This window comes from Passer montanus, unplaced genomic scaffold (genome assembly GCF_014805655.1).
Source record: "Passer montanus isolate IOZ18808 unplaced genomic scaffold, ASM1480565v1 scaffold54, whole genome shotgun sequence".
Classification (NCBI taxonomy): Eukaryota; Metazoa; Chordata; class Aves; order Passeriformes; family Passeridae; genus Passer; species Passer montanus.
Window position 1 is genome coordinate 4,908,038 of NW_024370374.1, and position 24,036 is coordinate 4,932,073.

Below are 24,036 nucleotides of genomic sequence, written 5' to 3' on the forward strand. Positions count from 1 at the left end.
GAAAACAACAGGAAGATAATCCTGGATGAAAGATTATTCTATTGATATTCTCGTGGACCTCCAAAAACATGTTAAGGTTTCCAAGTAAGACTTCTGTGCCAGGCTGTGATGCCAAAGCTGCAAGTGCAGGATCCTGGAAAAGGAAAGCTGTGTTCATTGTTCTCATCTTCTGCTCTGATCGAAGAACTTGACAGTTTTATTTTAGGCCTGGAGGAAGTGGGAGGAACAGGTAAGGCTCTTGAGGGTTAAAATGAGCATGAATGTTGCAATTAAAAAATAATTTTAAAATAAAGCATGTTTTCTCAAGGACTACACTAGAACGTACCAACTTCAGTATTTAACCTGAGTTTTTAGCGGTGAAAAATCTGTGACTGAGAACAGGCACATGTCAGCTTCTCACAGTGAAGACAGAGGGACCACGTACCTAAGACTGGTACTAGACCCATCAGTTAGACTCCTAAGCTGCACAAGATGTTAAGTGGTAGGTGTAGGAGTAATTAGGCATTATTTTCTCATGTGTGTTTTCCCTCTTGCAGTTAATTTCTCTCAGCACAGGTGTTTACTGTGTACTTCCACAAGCCAATTAAACATAGCAACGTGGCCCAGAAAAGTGAAACAGAGGAAAAGCCACTTTTTTTTTTTCTGACGTGTTAGTGTGTTCAGCTGATGTGCAGAGGTCAGGGAGGGACAGGAGCTCAGGGAGGTGGTGACAAGGGGGCAGGTGGTGACATGGGGGAGGTGGTGACATAGGGGGAGCAGGGACGCTGGACCTGTCCCCTTGTCCCCCTCAGTGGCATCACTCCACTGCCTTCATGCTCAGCGTGGCTCCTCCAGCAAACCCTTGGGAACAATCCATCACCTCCATTCCCGTTTCCCTTCCCAAAGTGGAGTAGCACTGGAAATGGCAATATCCAAGCAGTAGCTGAGGAATGCACCCAGCTGGCAGAGGGACACTGGACTTTGGCCATGCTGCCCCTGGGACTCTCAGGAGGTCACCACACCAGCAGGTAGGTCAAACTGTTCCTCTTTTTTTTTTTTTTTTTTTTCAGTATAACTCAAACTCTGGATGTGCTTCCCAGACACCCTGTGACCTCAGCAGCTGCAGGTGGATGTGCCTCCAATGTGCTGCAAAGCTCTCCACCAAAATGCTACCCTCTTGGGAAAACCAGGCAAAGAGGCATTTCTGCTCAGGCACCCAAAGCAGAATTTCAGCACTGCTGCCTCTAAATTCTGCCAAGCAGAAGCAACACTATTGTGCTACTTTACAAGAGAGCTGTAAACACAAATTCTGCGTAATGAATTTGAATTAATTAATCGATAAAGATAATCTGTGGATGATTCAAAGGTTGCAGGGATGTAATTCAAGAGGCAAAAGTCTAAATTCAAAGCGGAGTTTGAACAGTAAATAGCATGTAAGACATGTCCATGAACAAAATATTTAGTTTATTTCCACAGCTCCTACCTATTGCACCTACCACTATGTCCTACCTAATCCATGCATACATCAACCACAGCTCTGTCTGGCTGTATCTACCTGAACAGGCCAGTGGAAGGAGATTCTCAAAGGACAGAACCACCATTTTGTCTGGGCCCCTGCACAAAGGCCAGCAGGTTTTACTCCAGATCATTTCCAAGGTCATTTTCTTTTTTTTAATATCATCCCTAGAGTACAGTTTGCTTATAAATTCAATGCCAGCAGAGGTCAGCATTCAATCCTGCTCAACAATTACCCATGTAAAAATTCTTCATCAAAAAAGAGAGAAGTCAATATATACAAACAAAAAAAATGTACACTATGTATGCTCACTCCCAAACTCACAATAGTAATATTGCTGGATTCAAATAACGGCATCTATGGAAACTTAAACTGTTTAATCTGATCATGTTTCTAGAACTATTCTAAATCTAGAACTACTTCTGCTAAAGCAAAAATACTGATCAGAAGATGCAGCAATTGGAGATCTTCTTTCTCCTTCTCGGCATTTCAGCCTCCAATGGGAGAGGAGTGAGTTTCCTTGGAACTTTCTCCCCTTCTGCTCTGCTAGAAGTCCCCTCTGTTGAATGACTTGTGTAAGCTGAAATACCTGCAGCTTCTCAAAGCCATTGAACAAGGACTGCAGACTAAATCTTACAAGTCAAAGCCTGCCTATCCCTGACCAAATAATGTGTCTACCAATTTCCATTACATTTCTCCATTCTAAGAACTGCTTCTTTGGTTGACTCAAGATGTGACTTAAAATGGGTAAGCATCCTGTGTCCTCCCAATTTAACTCCCAATTATTTATTGCACCTACCACTATGTCCTACCTAATCCATGCATACATCAACCACATAGAGAAAAGTTGATATTTTAATTTTTGCATAATGACCTGAGAATTTGTCCTCAATTCCCATTAAACACACGAGAATTAAAACAGTATGCATGTTTTATTTGGCTGACAACAGGCAAGGTTTTTAAAATTACATGAAATAAACCAGACTGTTAAAAACCATTGGCATCGTGAGACATGATACATAAGCCACTTGTGAAATACACACAAAGATTTGTTAGTAGAGAAATGTACTTTTAGAGAAATGCTGGAAGGGTTGTACTGTTTTTCTAAATGAACTAAGAAACTATGCACACTCAAAGTCTTAGAAGAAAACGTTATTAAAACATTCATTTTTGTTATTCACACACAAATGAAAAAACTATCCTAGAACTAAGTAAATAAGAGGTCAGTGAGAGGAAGTTATTCTTGCATTTTTATACTATTTTATTCAAATTTATTAAGAAGCAATATTTAGGCTTCAACACGCTAATAACCGTTGCTTTCTCATGAGAATTCAAAATATTTTGCAAATAAGTTCTGTAAAATAAATCAGACATAGCTGTTTTTAAACTAGAGCACTTTGATTTTTAATCATCTGTTCAAGATCAGAAGGGAAAATAATATTACAAATCCAGTGAATCACACACGGTCCACAGACACCTTGCTATGCTGTACTCCCACCCCGAAAAGTTGCAATTTTCATTTGCATTCTGTTACTTCTGTAAGAACTCTGAAAATTAAAGGTGATGTTCTGATGTCATCTCAACGTCAATCAGTAACAACACACTGCCATGCTGCAACATAAAATCCCTTACCAATAAAAAGGAGTCAAGAAGGAACTTCTGGAAAATGAAAACATCTGCAGCCAGAAGTGGGTAAGGTTAACCTCTAGAGCAATGCCTCACTACAGGTTTCCCTGCAGGAAACTGGAAAATGTTTTAAAACCCATGCAAGGTAAACAAATATGTAGACCCAGAACGAATAAGATGCTATGGATGACACCACCATGAAAATTATGAGCACCTACTGACCTACACAGGCATAATTCTCATCCAAAGCTTGCTCAAGTATAGGAGAGCTAAACTTGTCAGTGAAAATATTATAAAAGGATTAAAAGTATTCTGCAGGATGACATGGCCTACCAGAAAATAAAGTTGATTGAAAAAATGAAAACTTATAGTTCTGTATTTTTGCTAATGGTAATATATGACATCAAAAAACTGGGTTTTTTCCCTAGCACCTTGTCCTAGGGTGAGGTTATGATGCTTGTATCCCCAATTGTGTGTTCTGTTAGTGCTGGATATTATGTACTGTGCCTTCAAGACTGGCTCTGAAGAGCAAGGTTTGTTTTGGTTTGTTATCAGCCTGCTCCCCCACGGCTGGCGGGACACAGAGACAGGGCAGTACATAGTGCAGCTTTGGCCTTCTGCTTCGCCCTTGCTCCTGCTTTTGCTTTTTCTGCTTCTGTTAGTTAGTTTAGCTAAGCAGTCCAGATTTCTTCCGTTTTTGTTTTTTTCCTTCCCTTTTTGGAACCATCCAACCTGCTCCAGACTGGGACCTGGGAAACACCAAGAGTTTGTATCTGGTGGCTGCAGCAGCTATCCCCAGTGCCGGAGGGAGCAACAACAGAGCGACCACTCCCAGGAAAGACTTTCCGAATTTGTCATCCTTTTCAGATCAGTGAAAATATTGTCATCTGCTATTGTTCATTTTGTGTGCTGGGGGTGTTTTGCTTGTTAAATGAACAGGTTCTTTCCAGTTCTCTCCGAGGAATCCTTCCCAAACCGCTGGGGGGAAAGGGCTGTGTGGGTTTGCTTTCTGGGGGAGGCCCCTTTTGGAGGTTTTCTCCCAGATTTGCCATAATCCAGGACACAAAAATGAAAAGACCAAATTAAGTACATAGCAAAGAAGAAATTTGATTGCAATCAAAAGATCTCCTCTCAGTTCTATACAGTACATGTCTTGCACCTACGTAAAAAGTTATCACTTGTAATTTCAAAAAATAAGGACTGATAGATAAAACATAACTGGACTAATTTTTCTCCACAAATACTTTTTGACAGACTATGAAATGATAAAAAAGTTGTTTACACACCAAGTCTAACAACCTACATCACCAAGAGAATATAAATGAACAGTTGGCATTTTGCAGGAAAACAACCTTCTCAGATCACATATTAAGTACAATATAAAATGATTTTCCAGCATTGGCCTATTCAACAATTCAATATAATGCAAGCATCATTTCCCATTTTTCCCATTCATCCCACTGCTATACTAACAGAGGATGCTGCTAGATTCTAGAGTACAGTTAAATAGCTGTACATCACTAAGCTGGCATATCCAAGAATTTCAGTAACTTGCACCATCAACCATCTCTTCATCATTTCACAGAGAGGAGGAAAAAACATTGCTATGAGCACATTTTGCAGCACCCATCAATCATAACCACTTAATGCCTCAAAATAATTCCCAATGTATTTTCTTCACAAGGGTTCCATTTTCTGCTTACAGCTTAACACAAAACAACACATGAACAAAAGTGAACAGGTTTTGTATGAACACATAAAAATGCATTTTACCTCTGCTCTGCTTTGCACTCCTTACTTATTTTCTAGAGCCCCTTCCCCCTTGCACAAGAGCAAAGAGAAGCAAACAAAAACCACCACCTGCCTCTGCCACCTGCTTTTAGACAGCACTGGCAGACCTTGCCTCACTATGCATTATTTACTTCACTCATTTTCCTAAGAGTAATGTTGTCTGGAATTAGATTTAATGACGTTATGACTCAAACACACCATTATTAACATTTCCATAGGAAATTAAAATTTCAGTGTCTGAATGACTTCAGCTAATCATCAGACCCAACAAGAAAAACCTAACTTCCTCTGCCACCTCAGAAGAAACTTCTTTCCTCAGTTATAACCAAGGAGATATTTAAAGATGCAATGAAAATTTTACAAAGGCTCAAGTAAATCATTATCATTTAGCTAGCCATTGCTAGCTAACCCCAAAAAAGCCATGGACATGTTTTTGGTAAGCCTTGGCTGCCAGGTTCCTACAGCAATTTGACATTAAATATTACCATTTTGATACAGAGTCAGCCTGAGACAATATCCATTTATTTCAGGGACGTTATGAAAACGGAAGAATTTGTCATTTATTAAAACAGTTATTAGAAAAGTATTTTCCCAAGATGCTGAGCATCAGCAAACATTGTTGGAATGAAGATAACATGCTCAGGAAGTCTGGGAAAAAGAAAAAATATTTTTAAAAAATCAGACCACACCTGTGCATGAAACTTCAGATACCTGTTTAAACAACAATTTTAGTAGCTGAACTTCTTAATCATCTCTTTACCCCTATTAATTCTGGGCAAAACTACTCCCAACAGTATAAAACACAAAATAACAAAACAAAACCTGCAGATACCTCCCATACTCCACCTGTGATCTTCAATTGCTAGTAATATTCCATGTAATAGAAAAGAAGTCTGCATTTCTGTTTGCAAACTCAAATTCAAATATTTAATAAGAAAGCTTAGCCAAAAGGCTGACTAAAGACACACAGTACTAGATGAGGAGGAAATGAGTAGCTACATATATTAATTATCACCCTTTCTGAGAACACAGGCTCACTCAAGTTAAAATTTAAAGGGCTTAGATTACTTTCTGGTGAATTTTATTAGTTTTCCCCAAGAGGTACAAAGACTAATGCTGTCACAACAGCAAAGGAGAGCATACACAGCGTCATTGCAAGCTGAGTCACCCCAAAGCACTGAATCTTGCTTTATTATAACACAGCATCTTAAACAGCCTCCTGAAGCGCTGCCATTCATTATGTGATAGAGCAGGAACACCAAACCAACCCAGTACCACCATCAAACCACATCTGCACATCTGCAGAGCTGCTTGCAGCAGGCAACCCCTGCTCCTTTGCTGGTCTGGATACAGCAGCTGCAGGCTTTCCTTCCTCTACTGCCAGGGAAGGATGCAGAACCAAGCTGGTGAGAGGTCTTCTGCTTGTGGCTGCTGGTAACATTTAGGCATGCCTCCAGAGAGCACTGATGCAGCTGGGAAGATGAGGAGGTCAGGCAGATGTGCAAGAACTACAACCTGAACATTCTTTCCTGTGCAGCTGCAGCCATCAACTTATTCCTCCTCTCATCCAAGTATTCTAGTTACTTTCTCTCTGAAGACCTAATTCTTGAAGCATAAAAAAAGTTAAATGTGAAGGGACGTCTTCAGCATGCCTCATCATATCCTGCCATCACTCAGATCCAAACCCACAGATATTCTTCATTTCCTGGTACCACAGTCTTATCCCTCAGCAGTACCAGCTTCAAAACAGTTATGCTGTGCTCTGAAACAAGTCACAGAGGTGTTTTCAGTCACCTGTCAATACGGAATTGAAGATCCCTGTACTTTTGGAGGGCCCACTATGGAAGTCAGTAAAACAAGCAGACAACTGAAGAGTGTGACCTTCTCCGCCTCCTCAACTGGCAAGCTGTTCATTGTAGTTATGGTATTTTATGAAAAATCCCTTCCTAGGATTTTCCCCTCCTGAGAGCTGAGGGCCTCGGTAACAAAATGTAAACAATAACTATCTGCTGCTGTGGAATGCAACAGGTTCATCTTCCATTGGTCCATGTGGATTGTTTTCAATTGATGACCAATCACAGCCAACTGTGTCAAGGCTGAGAGCAGTCACAGGATTTTGTTATGCATTCCTATTCTATTCTTGTTCTTGGTAGCCTTCTGATCATTCTTCTCTCTCTGTTCTTTTAGCATAATATTAATGTAGCATTTTAATATAATATATAAGATAATAAATCCGCCTTCTGAGAAAAATGGAGTCACGCCTCGTGTCCCCACACTTGGAGCATCCACCGCGATAGTTCATGAGTATCACCTCCTGTCCTGTTCTCTTCCCAGACCCCTTCTGTCCTCTCTCATCTTGGGATGGCAATAACACAGATGCAGATACTGTAAAACACATATGACATTTGTTGGCATTACACTGTTCAATAACACTCCTTCTCCCTTACCACTTTTTATTTCACCTGCACGTCACAGCAGAGAGCAATTGGTTGTAAGTCAAGGAACGTATGCAAATGGGGTCTGCTTTTCCAAATCTGCACGTATACACTACCCTTGCAAAACCAAACAGTATTAGTACTTAAAATAATGATAAACACTTGAAACAGTATCTTTTGCATATCATAGTCAAAACTATTTTGAGAATGTTTTCCATTTTCATGCACTAACTTCAAATGCTAACTTCACTAAAATCATCCCTCTTAAAGTATGATTTTAGCCAAGTATTTTAAACAGTGCTATCTGATGAGAATCCAGTTAACTAGTTTCCTAGTAGATACATCCAGAAATAAATATACTTTGCACATATGTACATTCTATTGCATGGACATTCTGTTACACACTTCCACACACGGCTGTGATCTGAAGCCTGGCTAGCCTCTTCTGTAAATTTACAATATGTGCAGCCAGGACACCAGGCAAGGTAAGAGTGACAGAAAAAATACACAGGAACTACATGATCAACTGAAACAACTCTCAATATGCCCCAGTAACACCCAAGAACCATGGGAAAAAGGCGTGTTCTGGAATGCCATGAGTATTTTCAGAATTACTCTATGTTAATTTATTGACTCACAAGTTTCTGTATCTTCCTTCCTTTTTTACAACAATCATTACAAAGCTCACTGTGCTGCTGACAAAGTAAAAATAGCCATAAAATCTGCATATGGAAAGATATTTTCAGCATGCTTCCCACAAAAAAAAGTTGTTTCTACAATAAAGAACATTATGCAAATTGATTGCTTTATGTACACCTCATTTTACAAGTCCAGTGAAAAACAGGCTAAAACAATAAAAACTTTTACTATGTCCATATGTCTGTAATGCTTTTCCAAAACAAGTATTTCATCATTTACCTCATGATGCAACTAATATTCCCTTTCAGACTTGGCATTTTGGCTGCACTTTACCAAAATACTCATACAACTTGAGAAATCAGAATTATTTTTTCCAGATCCCTTTTCAATCCCTCTTTACTTTGGGCACGCTGCAGAGAAGTCCAGTTTTGAGCACCTCTAGCATGAACGGGTCATTCCAGTTAGAAATGACTTGCAGATGGCTTTGGGGGTGCTGGGGTAAGAACCCTGGTCAGCAGCAGCACCACGTAACTATTTATACACCTCAACACTTGGAAAGCTTTGCCACAGAACAGAAGTCCCCTCTGCAGGGTGCTGTACAGAGAAAGGTTATTTTTGCCTTACATTTATACTTGGTACAAGGCAGTAAGGGAATAGTGACGTATGGACAAGAATACACAGAAAGTAAGACAACAATTCCAGAACTGACTCTGCTTTCTCTCACCAGCAGTCTCCCTCAGCTTGTCCAAGTGTCTCCTATTACCTGACTAATTAGCTCTGCAGAAAAGGAAGAAACAATCACGCTCCAGATCAACATCCAAGAGTAGCAACAGAACCTCCAGGAGGTGAAGCACTGCCTTCAAACCTGAACCCTAGAGCTTTGATGTTTGGATGTGTGAAAATAGTAATTATCCTGAAAACAAAGCAGTATGTACCTGAAAGAGTGAAAGGGGAGCTCATGGCAAAGCTGCATGCTCTCAGGAAGTACTTGTCTCTAGAAACCAACACATGATTTCCAAGAAAAAGAAACAGTACATGGAGTAACACATGGACTAACACACGATTTCCAAGACAAAGAGGATACCTCCTTCTTCAATGAATGCCAAGTAGCAAAACCAATCTCAATAATATCATGGAGAATCAAAAGAGAAATATCCACAAGAAGTCCTGGCAAACTCAAGATGATGTCAGATGAGATCTCTTTGGGGAAAATTACCTGCCTTCTTTTTTTATAGACAAATAACATCATGAGGTAAAAAGTAATCTATTAATGGCTTCTGATAAACCATTTAAACACTGTAGAAAATGGAAAAGTCTCATTCATTATTTCTCACCTCAAGTTTGACCACCTACCATTTAACTTACAGATAGTAAAAAATCCCAGCTTCAAGAACTATCATAAACCAAATAATACTACCAGAGCTTATAGTACATTCATTACAGTTACTTCTGGATCATACTCAACCACAGATGAAATCACTCACATAAAACCACCCATGTCATCAGGTTACACGTTTCCCCATATAATCTGAGTAGGGCATAATATTTGCTTCTTTTCTAGCTGGAGTTTAAAGTTTATATATAGAAGGATTTGGTGGTGGTGGAGCACTATCATTTCCTCAAAAACCCTTAAGATTCTCATAAGAACAGTTAAAATTTCAGTTTCATCCTCTGGCATCATACTAGAACTCCCTGCTATTGAAATTGTTTTACTCACATTATAGCCACAGTACATGAAAAAGACCCACATCTCTAGCTAAAATAAATGTGAGCATTGCAAAGGAAAAAAAATAGGAAAAAGTAGGCTGAAAACTGAGGAAACATACTGCTGGATGTCCAAACATTGATTCAAAATAGGTTTGGTTCTTTAAGAGAACAGAGAATTGTCCAGACAACTGCAAAAACAGTGGTGAGGTATTTACAAACAACACTCATGGACTGAGAAGATTAAAATGTAATCAATACAGTAAACTTAAAGAGGAAATTACTTATGTGTGGACTTAGTGCAACAGACATTTCATTGAGCAGTGAGGTAGATTGGTAAAATTTAATTGGCAGTCCTTGCTTCAAAGACAGGACTACTACAGGGACTGTGCGAAACAAGACAATAAAAGAAGATTCAGAGATAAATGGAAATATTATTGCTCCAACTCTGACAAACAGATTCCCCAAAGGAGACAGTCAACAAGAATATTCAGTGGGAGGGCACTAACATCTTTATTTCAGCGGTGACTCATTCTTAAGTAACATTTCCTTTCATAAGAACCTCTACAAGTAAAATGAAAATCCCATTCAGTGACCATAACTATAGGGAGAACATCATCTTTCTAATTAGATTTTTTTTACATTGATAGCTCCTTGTCTTAAGACACAAGAAGAAATAGAGGCCCAAATCAGCTATTTTATAACAAAGAATATAACTCTACTAAAGCCGAGCAAAGATCTTTATGTGTGGGGAGAGAATAAAGCAGAAAAACTGAATTCAAGATCTGAGCACTGCCTTTCCTGCCCACAAAACAAAGTGTTCATAGACTTACTGTCCTGACTACATTCTTAAAAATGTAAATTTATATGACACTCCCAGATGACATGCATGTCAGTACAAACTGATGACCACCACTCAGGTTAGTGAGGAACTGTCTCATCCTCTGTTCAGCCTTGGGCTCACACTAGCCAAAACTCAGTTGACACACTGCATCCTTTTGCACACTACTTATTTGTCAAGGCTTCAGAAAGTGCTGTGAATACAAACAGAAAAATAGAAGTGCTGAACAGTTTACAGCCTCAGTCATGCTGAACAGGTTGGGAGTAGATTACGAATGCTTTTGTTGGAGGTAAACACACTTGGGCTATCTTATAGCAGTCAGTGGTTCACCACCAGCTTGGGAATCTGAAAATCCAGGTATACACAGACCTGAAAAAAATCCCACCCCAATAAAACTATTTTACAACCATAAATATTTAAATTAGAAAAAGTCTTCTGGGGCAGTAATAGTTACTCTTCACAGTGCATACCCTTGAACAGTTTCTTTTACAAATTCCATTGCCAAGTAAGATTTTTCTACATCAACAAAGAGAGTCTAATAGACACTGACTTCCTCGGGCTCTTCTTATGCAAGTAAAAACTTACCCAACTAGAAAAAATATTTCACATAGTGTATCACAGTTCGTATGTTCATTTAATGCGTGAAAATGTCATCATAGTTCTGACATCAGAAAAAACCTGAACTCCAACTTCCTTACCTAAATTAGAGAAATACCTATCTTCAACAGTACAACACAGGCAATTAGAGCAATTTTTATGCTAATGTTTATCAACAGTATTTGCATTTTCACTGCTTTTTCAAAGATTTAAAATGATACACAAGACAACACAAGATTTGACTGCACATTTTTGACCACTGAATCCACTTCAAACTTGCTGTATCACTTTGTCACAGTTGGATGGGGCTGTTCTCAAATAAAAATAAAAGCATACACGTACTTTGATCTTTCTACTTTGCCTATTGTTTCAGTTTCTGTAGTAAAACAACACATACACAAGCCTTAACTAGTAAGATTCTATGAAGCTAACATAAGCACTAAAACCACAGATTGAAGTACCTGAAATGTGAGCATTACTTAAGAACTTACATTATTCAAAAAATCCTTTCAAATTCATACTACAAAAACCATTTCCCTGTGTGCCATTTTTTTCAAGGACATGTGTAACCATTTACTACTACAGACACCAAAAGCAAACCACTCACAGTACCATACCCAAACCAGAAGGCTTGAACCAGTTCTCCATGCTAATGAAGCTAAACAATTTTTAAAACCTACATACTTACTATCTCTTACCCAAGAGGAAGAGGGCTTTTCAAAAACTGATGAGATAACCACACATAAGCACTCCCCTCTGAGTCATTAACATAACCTTAAGAATACACAAGTGCAACTCAAAAAGACAAGCACAAAAGCAAGAGAATAGTGAAATAGGACAGTTTTAATAAACACCACCGACCTGGGGATTCAGACACACAGACACCAGAATTTTATTAGTTTGAATACAGAGTTTTAATTTGAACTTCAAAACAACTGAAAACCTTTGAAAGATACAGCTGATTGTTTAAGAGCATCCCTTTATTCCTCTAAACAAAAATCACCCCTACACTCCATTTTTCTGTTGCACTGTTAAGGGACCACAAATGTCAATTAATCGTTTAACTCACCTGACCTGGCTGAGGGGATAAACAATGAACAACCTCCTCCAGCATCACTGGTATGTGCAATCTTCCAGAATTAACGTTTTCTGTGTTTTGAGGCAGCTCTTCAGTTTCACATTTCAGGACAGTTTGTTCCTCTGACTCAGCGTCAGAAAGCTTTTCTGATGAAGAATGGATCCTTCTGGCCAAACCAGCCACACGTACTGAATTCAGTTTCAAGTTACGCAGAAACAAACATTTGTAAACTTGGCACAGATTTTGAGGTAACATTCTAGAGTTGGTCAGCCTAGAAGAGCAGATGTTGGGAGTTACTTTCAAACAAATATCTCAAATAGTGTATTTGTTTAAATAACTTAGGGGAAACACTACAGGCAAAGCTATACACACTCCAAGCTGGGCAGCTTTATAGATATGTCATGCCAGCAAAACGTTCTCAGAACTTTCAAGATTATCTACAAACCAATTGTGTTCCAACAGCAAGCAGATTCTTTCCACTATCAGATTTTAATATAGGCTTGTGTCAAATTTCCTTTGCCAGAGGCTACCAATATTTTGCCTGCATAAGGATACGCTGAGAAAGCTACTCTCGTGATCGTTTAGGCTTCAACTAGGCCGTAATTCCCGGCCTTTAAATCTGCAAGTGCACATCCCTGTGACTTTGAGAGGTGCGTTCTGCAGCACACCAGGCGCGCCTGCAGAAAGCCGTGTATCCCCGCGGTGTGCTCTGCAGTGGGGCTCCTTTCCTCCCCAGGGGCTGCTCTGGGCTCCTGCTGAGCACGGCAGGGCGCAGACACGGCCGGGCCGGGTGCCCCGAGGGCTGCAGAGGGAAGGGGGCAGAGCAGGATGGGCTGGCGGCACCGCGTTCCAGGGACATGGACTGGCCCCGGGCCGGGCCCTGCTCTCCCGGGGCCGGCTGCCCCACGGGAAGGCATTCCCCGTGCCCGGCTGCCGTGCCCAGCTCCCGCCTCGGCTGCCGAGCTCTCTCCCTCCAGCCGGGTCTGTGCCTTTCTCCCTTCCCCTCCTGTGCCGGCCCCGCTGCTGAGGGCGAGCAGCGGCCGAGCCCGGCCGTGCCCCGGGGCACGCCAGGGGCTCTGCTCCGGCCCCTGCTCCGCACGCCCGGAGATTCCTCCTCACCAGGGCGCGCGGGTTGTGTTTTATTCCGTTTTACACCGCGCTCGCCCGGAGGGGCAGCGGGCACGGCTGCAGGCCGCCGCCTCCAGCGGGGCCCGGCCCCGCGCGGAGCCGAACCCAGGGCAGCGAGGGCAGAAACGCACCCGGGGGACTTCGGGCAGCGGCGGCCGCAGGGGCCAGAGCGGGGCCAGAGCCGCCCTCTCGCCCGTCAGCCCGGGAGTGCCCCTGCCCCGCCGGCCTCCCTTCCCTCCGTGCTCCCGGCAGTGCCCCTGCCCCGCCGGCCTCCCTTCCCTCCGTGCTCCCGGCAGTGCCCCCTGCCCCGCCGGCCTCCCTTGCCTCCGTGCTCCCGGGAGTGCCCCTGCCCCGCCGGCCTCCCTTCCCTCCGTGCTCCCGGCAGTGCCCCCTGCCCCGCCGGCCTCCCTTCCCTCCGTGCTCCCGGGAGTGCCCCTGCCCTCCCTTCCCTCCGTGCTCCCCTTCCCCTCCCGGCCTCCCCGCGAACCCCGCGCACGGCCCCACGCACTCACCGCTGGCGCCGGCGCTCTGCTGACGCCACGGCGCTCAGCCAATGAGGAGGCGAGGAGCGCGGCCGGCCCGCTGTTTGAATTCCGCGGCCGGTGGCTGGCAGTGGGTGCGGCGGAGACCGGGAGCGGTGAGGGCACGGCCGGGGTAAGAGAAACAGCGGAACGCTGAGGGCACGGCCGGGGTAAGAGAAACAGCGGAAGACAGGATGGCCAGGGTATCAGGCCCAGTCAGCATGGGTTTAGGAGAGGTAGGTCATGTTTAACCAACCTGCTCACCTTTTATGACCAGGTAACCAGCCTAGTGGATGCAGGGAAGGCTGTAGATGTTGTTTATTTGGATTTCAGCAAGGCCTTTGACACTGTCTCCCACAGCATACTCCTTGATAAACTGGCAGCCTGTGGCTTGGACAAGAGCACTCTGTGCTGGGTTCAGAACTGGCTGCATGGCCGGGCCCAGAGAGTGGTTGTGAATGGTGCTGCATCCAGCTGGAGGCCAGTCACCAGTGGTGTCCCTCAGGGGTCTGTACTGGGGCCAGTTCTATTTAATATTTTTATTGATGATATGGATGAGGGTTTAGTCTTCCATCAGTAAATTTGCAGGTGACACTAAGCTGGGAGCATGTGTGGATCTGTTAGAGGGATGGAGGGCTCTGCAGAGGGACTTGGAACAGTTGGATGGATGGGCAGAGTCCAACGGCATGAAGTTTAATAAGTCCAAGTGCCGAGTCCTGCACTTTGGCCACAATAACCCCTGCAACGTTATAGGCTGGGGCCGGTGTGGCTGGACAGTGCTCAGGTGGAAAGGGACCTGGGGGTGCTGGTTGACAGTCGGCTGAACATGAGCCACCAGTGTGCCCTACTGGAATCATCTGCCCAGGGAGGTGGTGGAGTCACCATCCCTGGATGTGTTTAAAAAAAGACTGGATGTGGCACTTGGTGCCATGACCTAGTCGAGGTATTAGAACATGGGTTGGACTCGATCTTAAAGGTCCCTTCCAACCTAGAGATTCTGTGATTCTGTGAAGTCTCCTTGGGCAGCCCTTGACACGCCATGGGTGGGCCCAGCACAGGGGCCTGAGCAAGCTGTGACTGCTTGGAAGAGTGAAAGGCTCATTGCAAATAAAACCTCTCCTGTCAATTGCAGATGGGATTCTGCCGCTGGATCTCAAAGTGCTGGGAGTGGAGCTGGGAGCAGAAAGGATGACTCCTGCCCAGGAAAACGTTTGTAAACGTGTCAAAGGTGGTCCGTGTGCGCCCTGAGAATGAGAAGGAAAAACAGGGCAACTTCAGAAGAGTGATTCGTGTCATCAACCAGCACGTGCTGATCCAGAGCAGGAGGAAGTCAGCTCCTTCAACAGGAAGGGAGTGACCCATAGGGATGCCTTTAACATGACTGTACCCTTGCACATGAAGACCTGAAAGGACCATCCAATTCCTTGCTCCTAAAAAGCTCCAGAAAGGCAGGTTGTGTAGGAGACGATCTACATAACATGGAGTTCATTTCAAGGCTGTGCTGGAAAACTAAAATCTTTTTATGCTAGCAAAGAGCCAGTTTTATAGCCATAATGACAGGGGAAACAGTACTGTCAAAGCAGAAATAACAAATGGAACATGAATTCTTTACATTCCTACAACCTGAAGGTCACAGCCTGGCTTCAAATGTCTTCAAAACTGCAGGAATACTTTTGTAAAACCCCAACACGTGAACTTGGTGTCTTCTAGATATTTTCAAGGTCTTTATATCTCCTTTATATCCATACAACTCTCCCCTTTTTTTTTCGAGAGGAAAAAGTTCATTCCAATGGTAGAAGCCAACACTCTAAATTCAGGAATATAAGAAGCCATAACAGATAACTAAACAAATGCAGACAGATTTTAAAATATGCAAAAATCATAAGGTGATAAAATACTATAACTTTTTAATTATAATGATGCAAATCTTTAGAAAACATAAAAAATAAAGTTCTAATTATCTTTGCATAGAAATCAGAATCACATAAATTGTTGAGACTTCCAAACTCTTAAAGCTGCCTTATTTTACAAGAAAAAGTTATGAATTTACCACATGGAAATTGCATTTAATGTAAATAGAGACTGACTTCTAATTGCCCATTGCAAGTGAGCACTAGAAACTTGTTTTTGCATTTTGCAATCTAAATACTGTACTTCTGTGTTACTTTTGATATGATTTATTTTTATATATTATATATTCTTATATCATTATCTACTTTATAGTCATTATTATATATGTTTATATTTTTAATTAATTATATTGTTTATTTTTCTATTAAAATATTTAAAAGTACAGAAGAAGACTATGTTTATTTTTTCATGCTATTTTAATAGTATTATACTAGTAATATTTCTGGTTTGTGTAGTCCAATAATGTTAGCATAATGTTTTAAATAAATACTGAAGCAAATAAAATTGTTTTCTCAAAGGAACTCCTAGCTCCATTAAATTAACATTGTATTCTCTGTAAGTGAGCAGTTTTAAGTGCTCAGGAAGCTCCTAGTGATAAAAAGCTTTTATATGATACCAGTGAGTTTGAAAGTAAACAGTGTTGACTTTGATTTTTAGCAACCCAGATGAATTTTGTTTTCATTGTCTAAGTTGAAAGGATGAGGAACAGATTTTGCTTCAGAAGTTTTCTAATATTCCTTTATATGGTTTCTAGTAGAAATAGAGAATTCCTACTATATTCTTACTATTCTATAAGTCAAATATTTTTGTAGAACACAGCACATCTCATAGTGGGCAAATGAAATTAATTTTTTTCCCCCTGAACTTGGAAACCTCTCTCTACTTACAGTCTCTCCTTATTCTTATTGACTTTTTCACAAACATGGTCCAAACCCTAGGGATTGAGGTGCAGTCAGGTGCCTACAGTTTGCACATGTCAGAGAGTGGGGGTGGATTTTACTCACCATTGCAATGGCTGGTGGCCGGGACGTGCTCCTGACAGTGGCAGCCTTGGATTTCTTATCCTTGCTTTCCTGTTTTCTGCAGAGACTCTGTGTGTGTGTGCAAAATGCATGCACAAACAGCAACCCACACTACGGCCGGGTTTGTGTCCTTCCAGATAGGCAACTTGTCATCTTTGATCCTTGTGAGGCTCCTCATGACTCTTTCTGAATAAAAACATTCATTCCGTCATGTTGAAGAAGCTTCTTAAGGAGGTATGGAATCTCTCACTCAGCAATTTTATTTCTAAAAGGTAATAATAAAATAGTAATCATAGAATCCTTGTTTTTGAGGGAAGCATAGAAAGGATTGAAAAAGATAATGAAGAGTGTTTCTCAAAGCACAGCATCAAAGTATTTCTGGAAAAGAAACTCAGAAAGAGAACTGAAAAAAGCACATAAGCAATGGGTTTAGATGTGGGCATTTAAATTCTCATTTATAGCCTAGATATCTAGGACCTTTACCAAATTTGCCCTAAATACCTGAATGAAGTGTGTCAAGATTGAATTTAACAGGGCTGGGAGACAGGGCAGAGGAAAACAAATAGAAATTTATTCCAGAGTCAGGGTCAGGAAGCATCAGGGGCAGGGCAGACTGTGCCAAGAGCGTTCTTGATAAAACAAAACCCTACTGTATTCAAGCCAAAACATATGGAGCAAGGAAGAGGAGGTGCTTTTTGCAAGCAAAGCGTAAAGAGGCACTGCTCCTGGATTTCAGGAGCAGCAGTAGATGGGAAAAGAACTAAAATGACTTTTCCTCTGATAATTTAACAAATATTTGTGATCATCCTTCTCAGAGCAGAAGTATTTATTGGAAGAACACAGTGCTCAGTGTTTCTTAAGAATAATTCCTTTCTTTCCTATTATAACTACGTGCTTGGTGTTATTTTGGCATAAATGAAGGTACAGCTCGTGTTCAATCTAATTTTTGCTGAACAGAGTTGTGAATCTTGTGACAAGCAGCAGCAATCGAACTGCCCCAAAGTTTCTACCACTTACTCAACATCCTTAATTACCTACACTAGGGTCTGCAAACAGCACCACAGCACGTGACTGAGCCTGAAGGTACAAGATCCTAGGTCTACTCAGGAATTTGGCTGCTAGCAGCCATACTACCCGCTCCAATCTGCTTTCTATTACATTTTATTGTGCTTCACCTTTCACCATATGGATTTGGCTGGCAGCCTAAGGAATACAGAATTCTATTTTTAGGTATGTGGTGAGGTAGCTTCATTGATGATTGGATATTTTGAAATTAAGGTGGTCACAAAGATTTCCACAATTTGTTATTTTTCTGGAATGTGTAAAATTAAAACAGCCTTTACCTGAAATACCTTAATGATCTCCACATACTGTTAAAAATGTTCACTTTATGAACAAAACTATAACTTTTTTTCCACTACATCTAAATTAGCATATGAAGAAAAAATGATGACTTAGGTGAAATTTTGACTTCTTTAACTGCACATTGCTGTGATGCCACGTGTCAAAGAATGTAAATTTAGAGAAAACATCTGCAAGCCACACATCTCATAAAATTGCTGTGCCATTTTACTTGCTGATGCAGAATCATGAAGTAGCAGCACGCCAGGAAAATCACATCCCTCCTAGAAAGAACCAAATGCATTATTAAGCCATTGTGGGCAAGTTTACAATTCAGTTTACTACCTTCCACACTCAACAGAGGATTGACCTTCTGTTAAAGTTCTGCATTAACCTTGATCATCACATTCAATCCCTTCCCTCATGCTCTCTCCTTGATCTCTTGGTTTTTCTTCCAAAAGAACATCAGCAGCAAATTGAATGTTTTCAGTATCACGGTATGATAAAGCTGTAGGAATTTCTGAGTTGAGCCCCTGCCTGGTCACTTTTTGGCAGCTGGGGTTGTGACAGGAGTCAGCAGAGTTCTGCAGGAAAGAGCAAAAAGTCCAATTCCTTGGGAAGACTTTTTCCTGCAGCATCCCTTGGGAGAAGTCACACTTTTCATTTCCAGCTCTAATAAAACAGCCATGACTTGAGTGTTTGAAGAGAAAAGGCCCTGCAGTGATGCTGGCAGAGCACAGGAAGGGCAAAGAGCTTGGAGCCAGGGCTGGGAGAGGGTTATTGTGGAATTCACTATCAGCCAGCAGATATGGGGTCAAAAAAGCCAAGTCTATTGAAGTGTATACACATGGGGAAACTCCCAGCTCCAAGAGTGGCATATTAGAACAAATTCTACAGGCACAATTGGGAGTAAAAGCCACAAGGTAGTGATTTCTGCCTCTTAATTTGTAGTGTACTATGTGTTTTTTTCCTTTGGTTGAAGGGGTTTTTTTTTGTTTATTGCATATGTGCTGAAATATGTGTGTACTATCTAATATGCTGTTTCTCTCAAAACAGTAATTTAAGATGAATCTCATTAAAGCCGTTCTTCCTGAGCAGATAAACAAAGTGCTAATGTATTTTTAATGAGATAAGGTGATTTCTTGCTGTGAAAATGGGCCTAGACCTGTAAAAACACCATTTTCTTTCTACCCAATGAGGATAATGATGAGTTTTTATCAATGCATCATTGTCCTATTTGCTGCTGAGACTGACCTAGTGAGCTACATATAAGAACTAGGGACTCCTCTGCCAATAAAAAATTCATTATTGCCCTTCTGAAATTGAATTGTTTCATTGTTTGAATTGCTATGAAGCCATTATCATAAATTTCCACAATCTGGTTTGAATTACAGATTACAATTTTGTCATGTATCTTTTTTTTTTTTTTTTTAAATTTAGGTTTCCCAGCTATTGTTGCTCTTCCCATTCAAAGTGATGCCCACCAAAACTCAGGGACATTTATTTTTGGGGGAGGGTTTTCTGTGCTGTGAATAATTTCTTGTGCTTGGAACAAAATCTGACTCTCTCTTTAAAAAAAAAAAAAATTGTCATGCTGAAGGAGCTTCTTAGGAAATACAGCATCTCTCACTTAGCAATTTTATTTCTAAATGGTAATAATAAAATAATAAATTGAAAAATCCTTATTTTGGAGTAAATCCTTAGTTTTTTGTTCCTCCTTGAGGGGAAGCATGGAAAGGATTGAAAAAGAGCATGAAGAATGCTTCTGAAAGCAAAGCATCACAGTATTTTTAGAAAATAAACCAAGAAATAAACTGAAACAATACCTGAAATGCAAATTCTGAAATACAGAAATTTCCCCACAATTGATTAAAAACAAAAGAAACAAACAAAAAATGAAAAAAAACCCAAAAAGTAAATCTTACCCTTTATCCAAACCCTTCAGAACCTCTTTGGTGCCACTTAACACAGAGTACTCTGGGTACGCTGGGAAATTTCAGTTATCTTTGTATATTTGACACTTCAGATTGTATTAAAATAAGATTTTTAAAAAAGCATGATTTTGTGTATTTTTACATCATGCTGAGGTATTTCAAGTCTTATTCCCTGAATTAATTAAATTAATCTCTGACATTTGTATATTATTATTACAGTAACCTTTTTGGGTTTGGCTTTTATTTGTTTCTTACATTTTAGTCATGGTAACAGCTATGACAGACCTGTTGCAGATTTGTTTTAAATTTGTCTGTGGGGACTATATTGTCTTTTACATTAAATAAATTCCATGTGTTTATTATTTTTAATTTATGATAATAATTGGATTATTGCTACACCTAAATCTAGCAAAACTGAAGTACAGAGCTGTCTGATTTTATATAAGGCACTGGAGAAGTTCACATTTGTGTAAAATCTCTGCTTTTGGGTACATCCATAATGCAAGCAGAAACTTCTGAGGAGAAGATATACCTTTACCAATAGGCATTTAAATTAATGTCTGAATGGCTAATGTGTGTTGTAAAAAAAAAAATTTAAAAAAAGAAAAATATCTGAGACAACCTTGGAAACTATTTTCCTTTCATTTCCTATTTGTACAAAAAATGAATCCATAAAATAATTATTGACTCCAAAGTGAACCTCAACAAGTGGCAAGAGTAATTTGTGAATTATTGGCACTTAGGTTTTTTCCATTTGGGACTTCTTGTGGAAAGAGATATTTTTAGAAATATCTGAGGCCAATTTATTACTTGCTTGGTAATAAAAAATACTGATCTAAGTGTGCAGATTCTAGACGGACAAGTGAAATTTTTAGGAGCTTTTAATATCAGAGAATGGAGATGAGTTTTGAAGAAAATTGAGCAGTGCCATCTTTTGTTGGAAGAGACTAACTGCAGCACCCAAGTGACAGAATACTGAGATCCTTTTTGGTTTGTGCACACAAATCTCAGGCTTGTTTATCACTAATAAGACAGACTTTTTTCTTGCTGAACACAAGAAAGAACATTTGCTGCATGGGGTGAATTTTTGCTGAGAAGAATTCAAGAACAAACACTGCTACAAACAAAAGTCAGGACCTACCATTACACTAGACAGGTATCCTTCTGTAACTGGAAACATTCAGGTGAAATCCACAAGAAGAGGTTATCTCTTTTCTATAATAAAGACAATGCATTCGAGTTTGCTGCAGCTGATGTTTCTAAAAAAGGGAAATAAAATAAAAGCACCTACCTGTAACATTTCCTGCTGCTGAATCACACTTCTGAGAAGAGAGATCGAGGCGAGGGCTTGGTCAGAAGCTCAGGGAGCAAAGAGTAAAGTGAAAAATAGCAGGTGAAGAACACAAAACCACAGAAATTTCTTTATCTCTGGTTTTACCCATTGTGTGTGATGGTGGCTTAGCAGGGACTGGTGCTTTATGAGCAAAGCAGTTCTAAACAAGTAGCTCAGTGAAACTTCTTAGTGCCATTCAAAACTGACAATTCTGGTTTTTATCAGTTCTATCAATTCTTCATTTCCCTAAGTGTAAAGACACATCAGATCCATACCTATTATTTTTTATCTATTTTTCAGAATTTTTACTTTCTTATAATACTCCTGGGAATTCTTTCTGTAACTTTGGTAGTTTAGGTCAAACCAGATCTCCTAAATTTGGATTTGACTGTCAGTCTCTTGCTGGAGATGAACAGTAGATTACCTCCAGGCCTCTGCAGTTTGAAGTCAGTACCTCAGAAGAATAGTAAAAGAAAAATATTATTCTTCTCTTTGAAGAATATTATTCAAAAAGAAGAAGAATATCCTTCAAAAAGAAGAAGAGAAGAAGAATATCCTTCAAAAAGACAAGAAGAAGAGTATCCTTCAAAAAGAAGAATACCCTTCAAAAAGAAGAATACCCTTCAAAAAGAAGAATACCCTTCAAAAAACTTCTTAGTGCCATTCAAAACTGACAATTCTGGTTTTTATCAGTTCTATCAATTCTTCATTTCCCTAAGTGTAAAGACACATCAGATCCATACCTATTATTTTTTATCTATTTTTCAGAATTTTTACTTTCTTATAATACTCCTGGGAATTCTTTCTGTAACTTTGGTAGTTTAGGTCAAACCAGATCTCCTAAATTTGGATTTGACTGTCAGTCTCTTGCTGGAGATGAACAGTAGATTACCTCCAGGCCTCTGCAGTTTGAAGTCAGTACCTCAGAAGAATAGTAAAAGAAAAATATTATTCTTCTCTTTGAAGAATATCCTTCCAAAAGAAGAGAAGAAGAAGAATATCCTTCAAAAAGAAGAGAAGAAGAATATCCTTCAAAAAGAAGAGAAGAAGAAGAATATCCTTCAAAAAGAAGAGAAGAATATTCTTCAAAAAGAAGAATTGAAGAAGAATGTTCTTCAAAAAGAAGAAGAGAAGAATATTCTTCAAAAGGAAGAATTGAAGAATGTTCTTCAAAAAGAAGAATAGAGAAAAACATGCATATTTACACCATATATTAAATGGATTTACAGTACATACACTGCACCATACCAGTTCTTCCTTCCCACCATACAGGAAATTCCCATATGGAAGTGCAAGGTGATGGAGAATGCCTATGAGGGAGGGAATGAAGTGGCAGAATAGGGGAGAGCCCTCCTTGACGAAACCCTCCTCACAGCCTTAAACCATCCTTTCACGTCAATATCCAATATTCCAACATATAAAGTGATTCCAATATATACATGGATTTTTCCTGAGCTGGTACAAGTGCCACCAGCCATCACAAACTGCAGCAGGAAGCACAAGACTTGGATCATGCTCTGCATCTGTGGCTATAAAAACCTCCGTGTATTCTCCATCCAGCTGCTACCTGAGCTTGAGCACTGGACATATGTGATGTGACAGCCATAATACTCCTGCTCTACCCACAACCCAGATAAAATCTAACAAATTAAATCTTCCTCCCCTGGGAATATCCAAATTTTTACAAGAAATTTGTCATTTCTTTACAAACAAAATAATTTCACAAACCACTATCAATACTTAAACATAAAATATACTTTCCCTTGCTGTCTCTAAATTTACTTTCTAACTTACAGTTCTTGACAAATACTGCTGAACCTGATTTATTTTGTTCTTTAGAAATGGTCCATTTCCTTTAAAAATTATAGGATCAAATCATTATTTTGCTTTATTTATATTTACACATATAAATATATGTGCAATATATATGTAATATATATATGTGTATATGTATATACATATATGTATACATAGACACATTTCATTATATACACATGTGAATACTTAACATATATAATATAGATGCATAAATACATATATGTATGTAATTATCCATAATTATAAGGAAAATTATTCATCATTTATAAGACTAGTAGCTAACACTATAAGACATTAATCTTTTTATCTTCAAAGCCCCAAATTTAGTTATATTCCAGTAGCTTTCAAAGCTTGAAGGAGCTTTGGAAAATGCATTATTTTGAAAAATGTATTATTTTAGAAAATGCTGAGCCACATATCTCAGCTCATTAAAAAAAAAATCTTGTAAAAAATATGTATATCAGAGATAGAATGTTTAGATAAGACCTAGATATATTATTCTTGCTTATTTTAAAGTCCAAAATGCAATTTTCAGAATAAATCCCTCCCTCTAACTAATTTTGATAAGAAATAATTTGATCCCATGTATTAATAAATAATTAATACATTAAGATGTTCAATCAATGAAATGATCATATCGATTTTGTGCTTGGTCTTCCCAGCAGGCTTTCCTCATGACTGTTCCACAATCTCAAAAAATGAACTGCAGAAGATTTCCTTTGGTTGCAAGAGTAAAAACTTTACTCAAACAGCAAAATGTTGATGAGCACACCCCATCAATCTCTGTGCCTTCTGTGGACACAAATTGCTCACAAGGTTTCA

The 24,036-nt window shown here is 39.9% G+C and overlaps 1 protein-coding gene and 1 long non-coding RNA gene across 3 annotated transcripts in view; one reads left to right on the forward strand and one right to left on the reverse strand.

The window, feature by feature from the left end:
• Positions 1–16,960, reverse strand: part of METTL15 (methyltransferase like 15) — a 79,353-nt gene extending 62,393 nt beyond the window's left edge. The window contains exons 1-2 of one of the 2 annotated variants that reach the window (XM_039725051.1): positions 16,771–16,960; positions 12,198–12,477 (exon numbers count right to left, since the gene is read on the reverse strand). In XM_039725051.1, coding sequence (XP_039580985.1) covers positions 12,198–12,477; positions 16,771–16,880 — 390 coding nt within the window. In that variant the 5' untranslated portion in view covers positions 16,881–16,960. Of the gene's footprint in view, positions 1–12,197; positions 12,478–13,846; positions 13,889–16,770 lie in introns of those variants that run through there. The other variant, XM_039725053.1, reaches the window with a different exon arrangement.
• Positions 13,954–15,113, forward strand: LOC120509874. Its single transcript, XR_005629354.1, has 2 exons — positions 13,954–14,025; positions 14,988–15,113. It is a non-coding gene; the product is annotated as an uncharacterized LOC120509874 (long non-coding RNA).
• Positions 16,961–24,036: the final 7,076 nt, after the last annotated feature.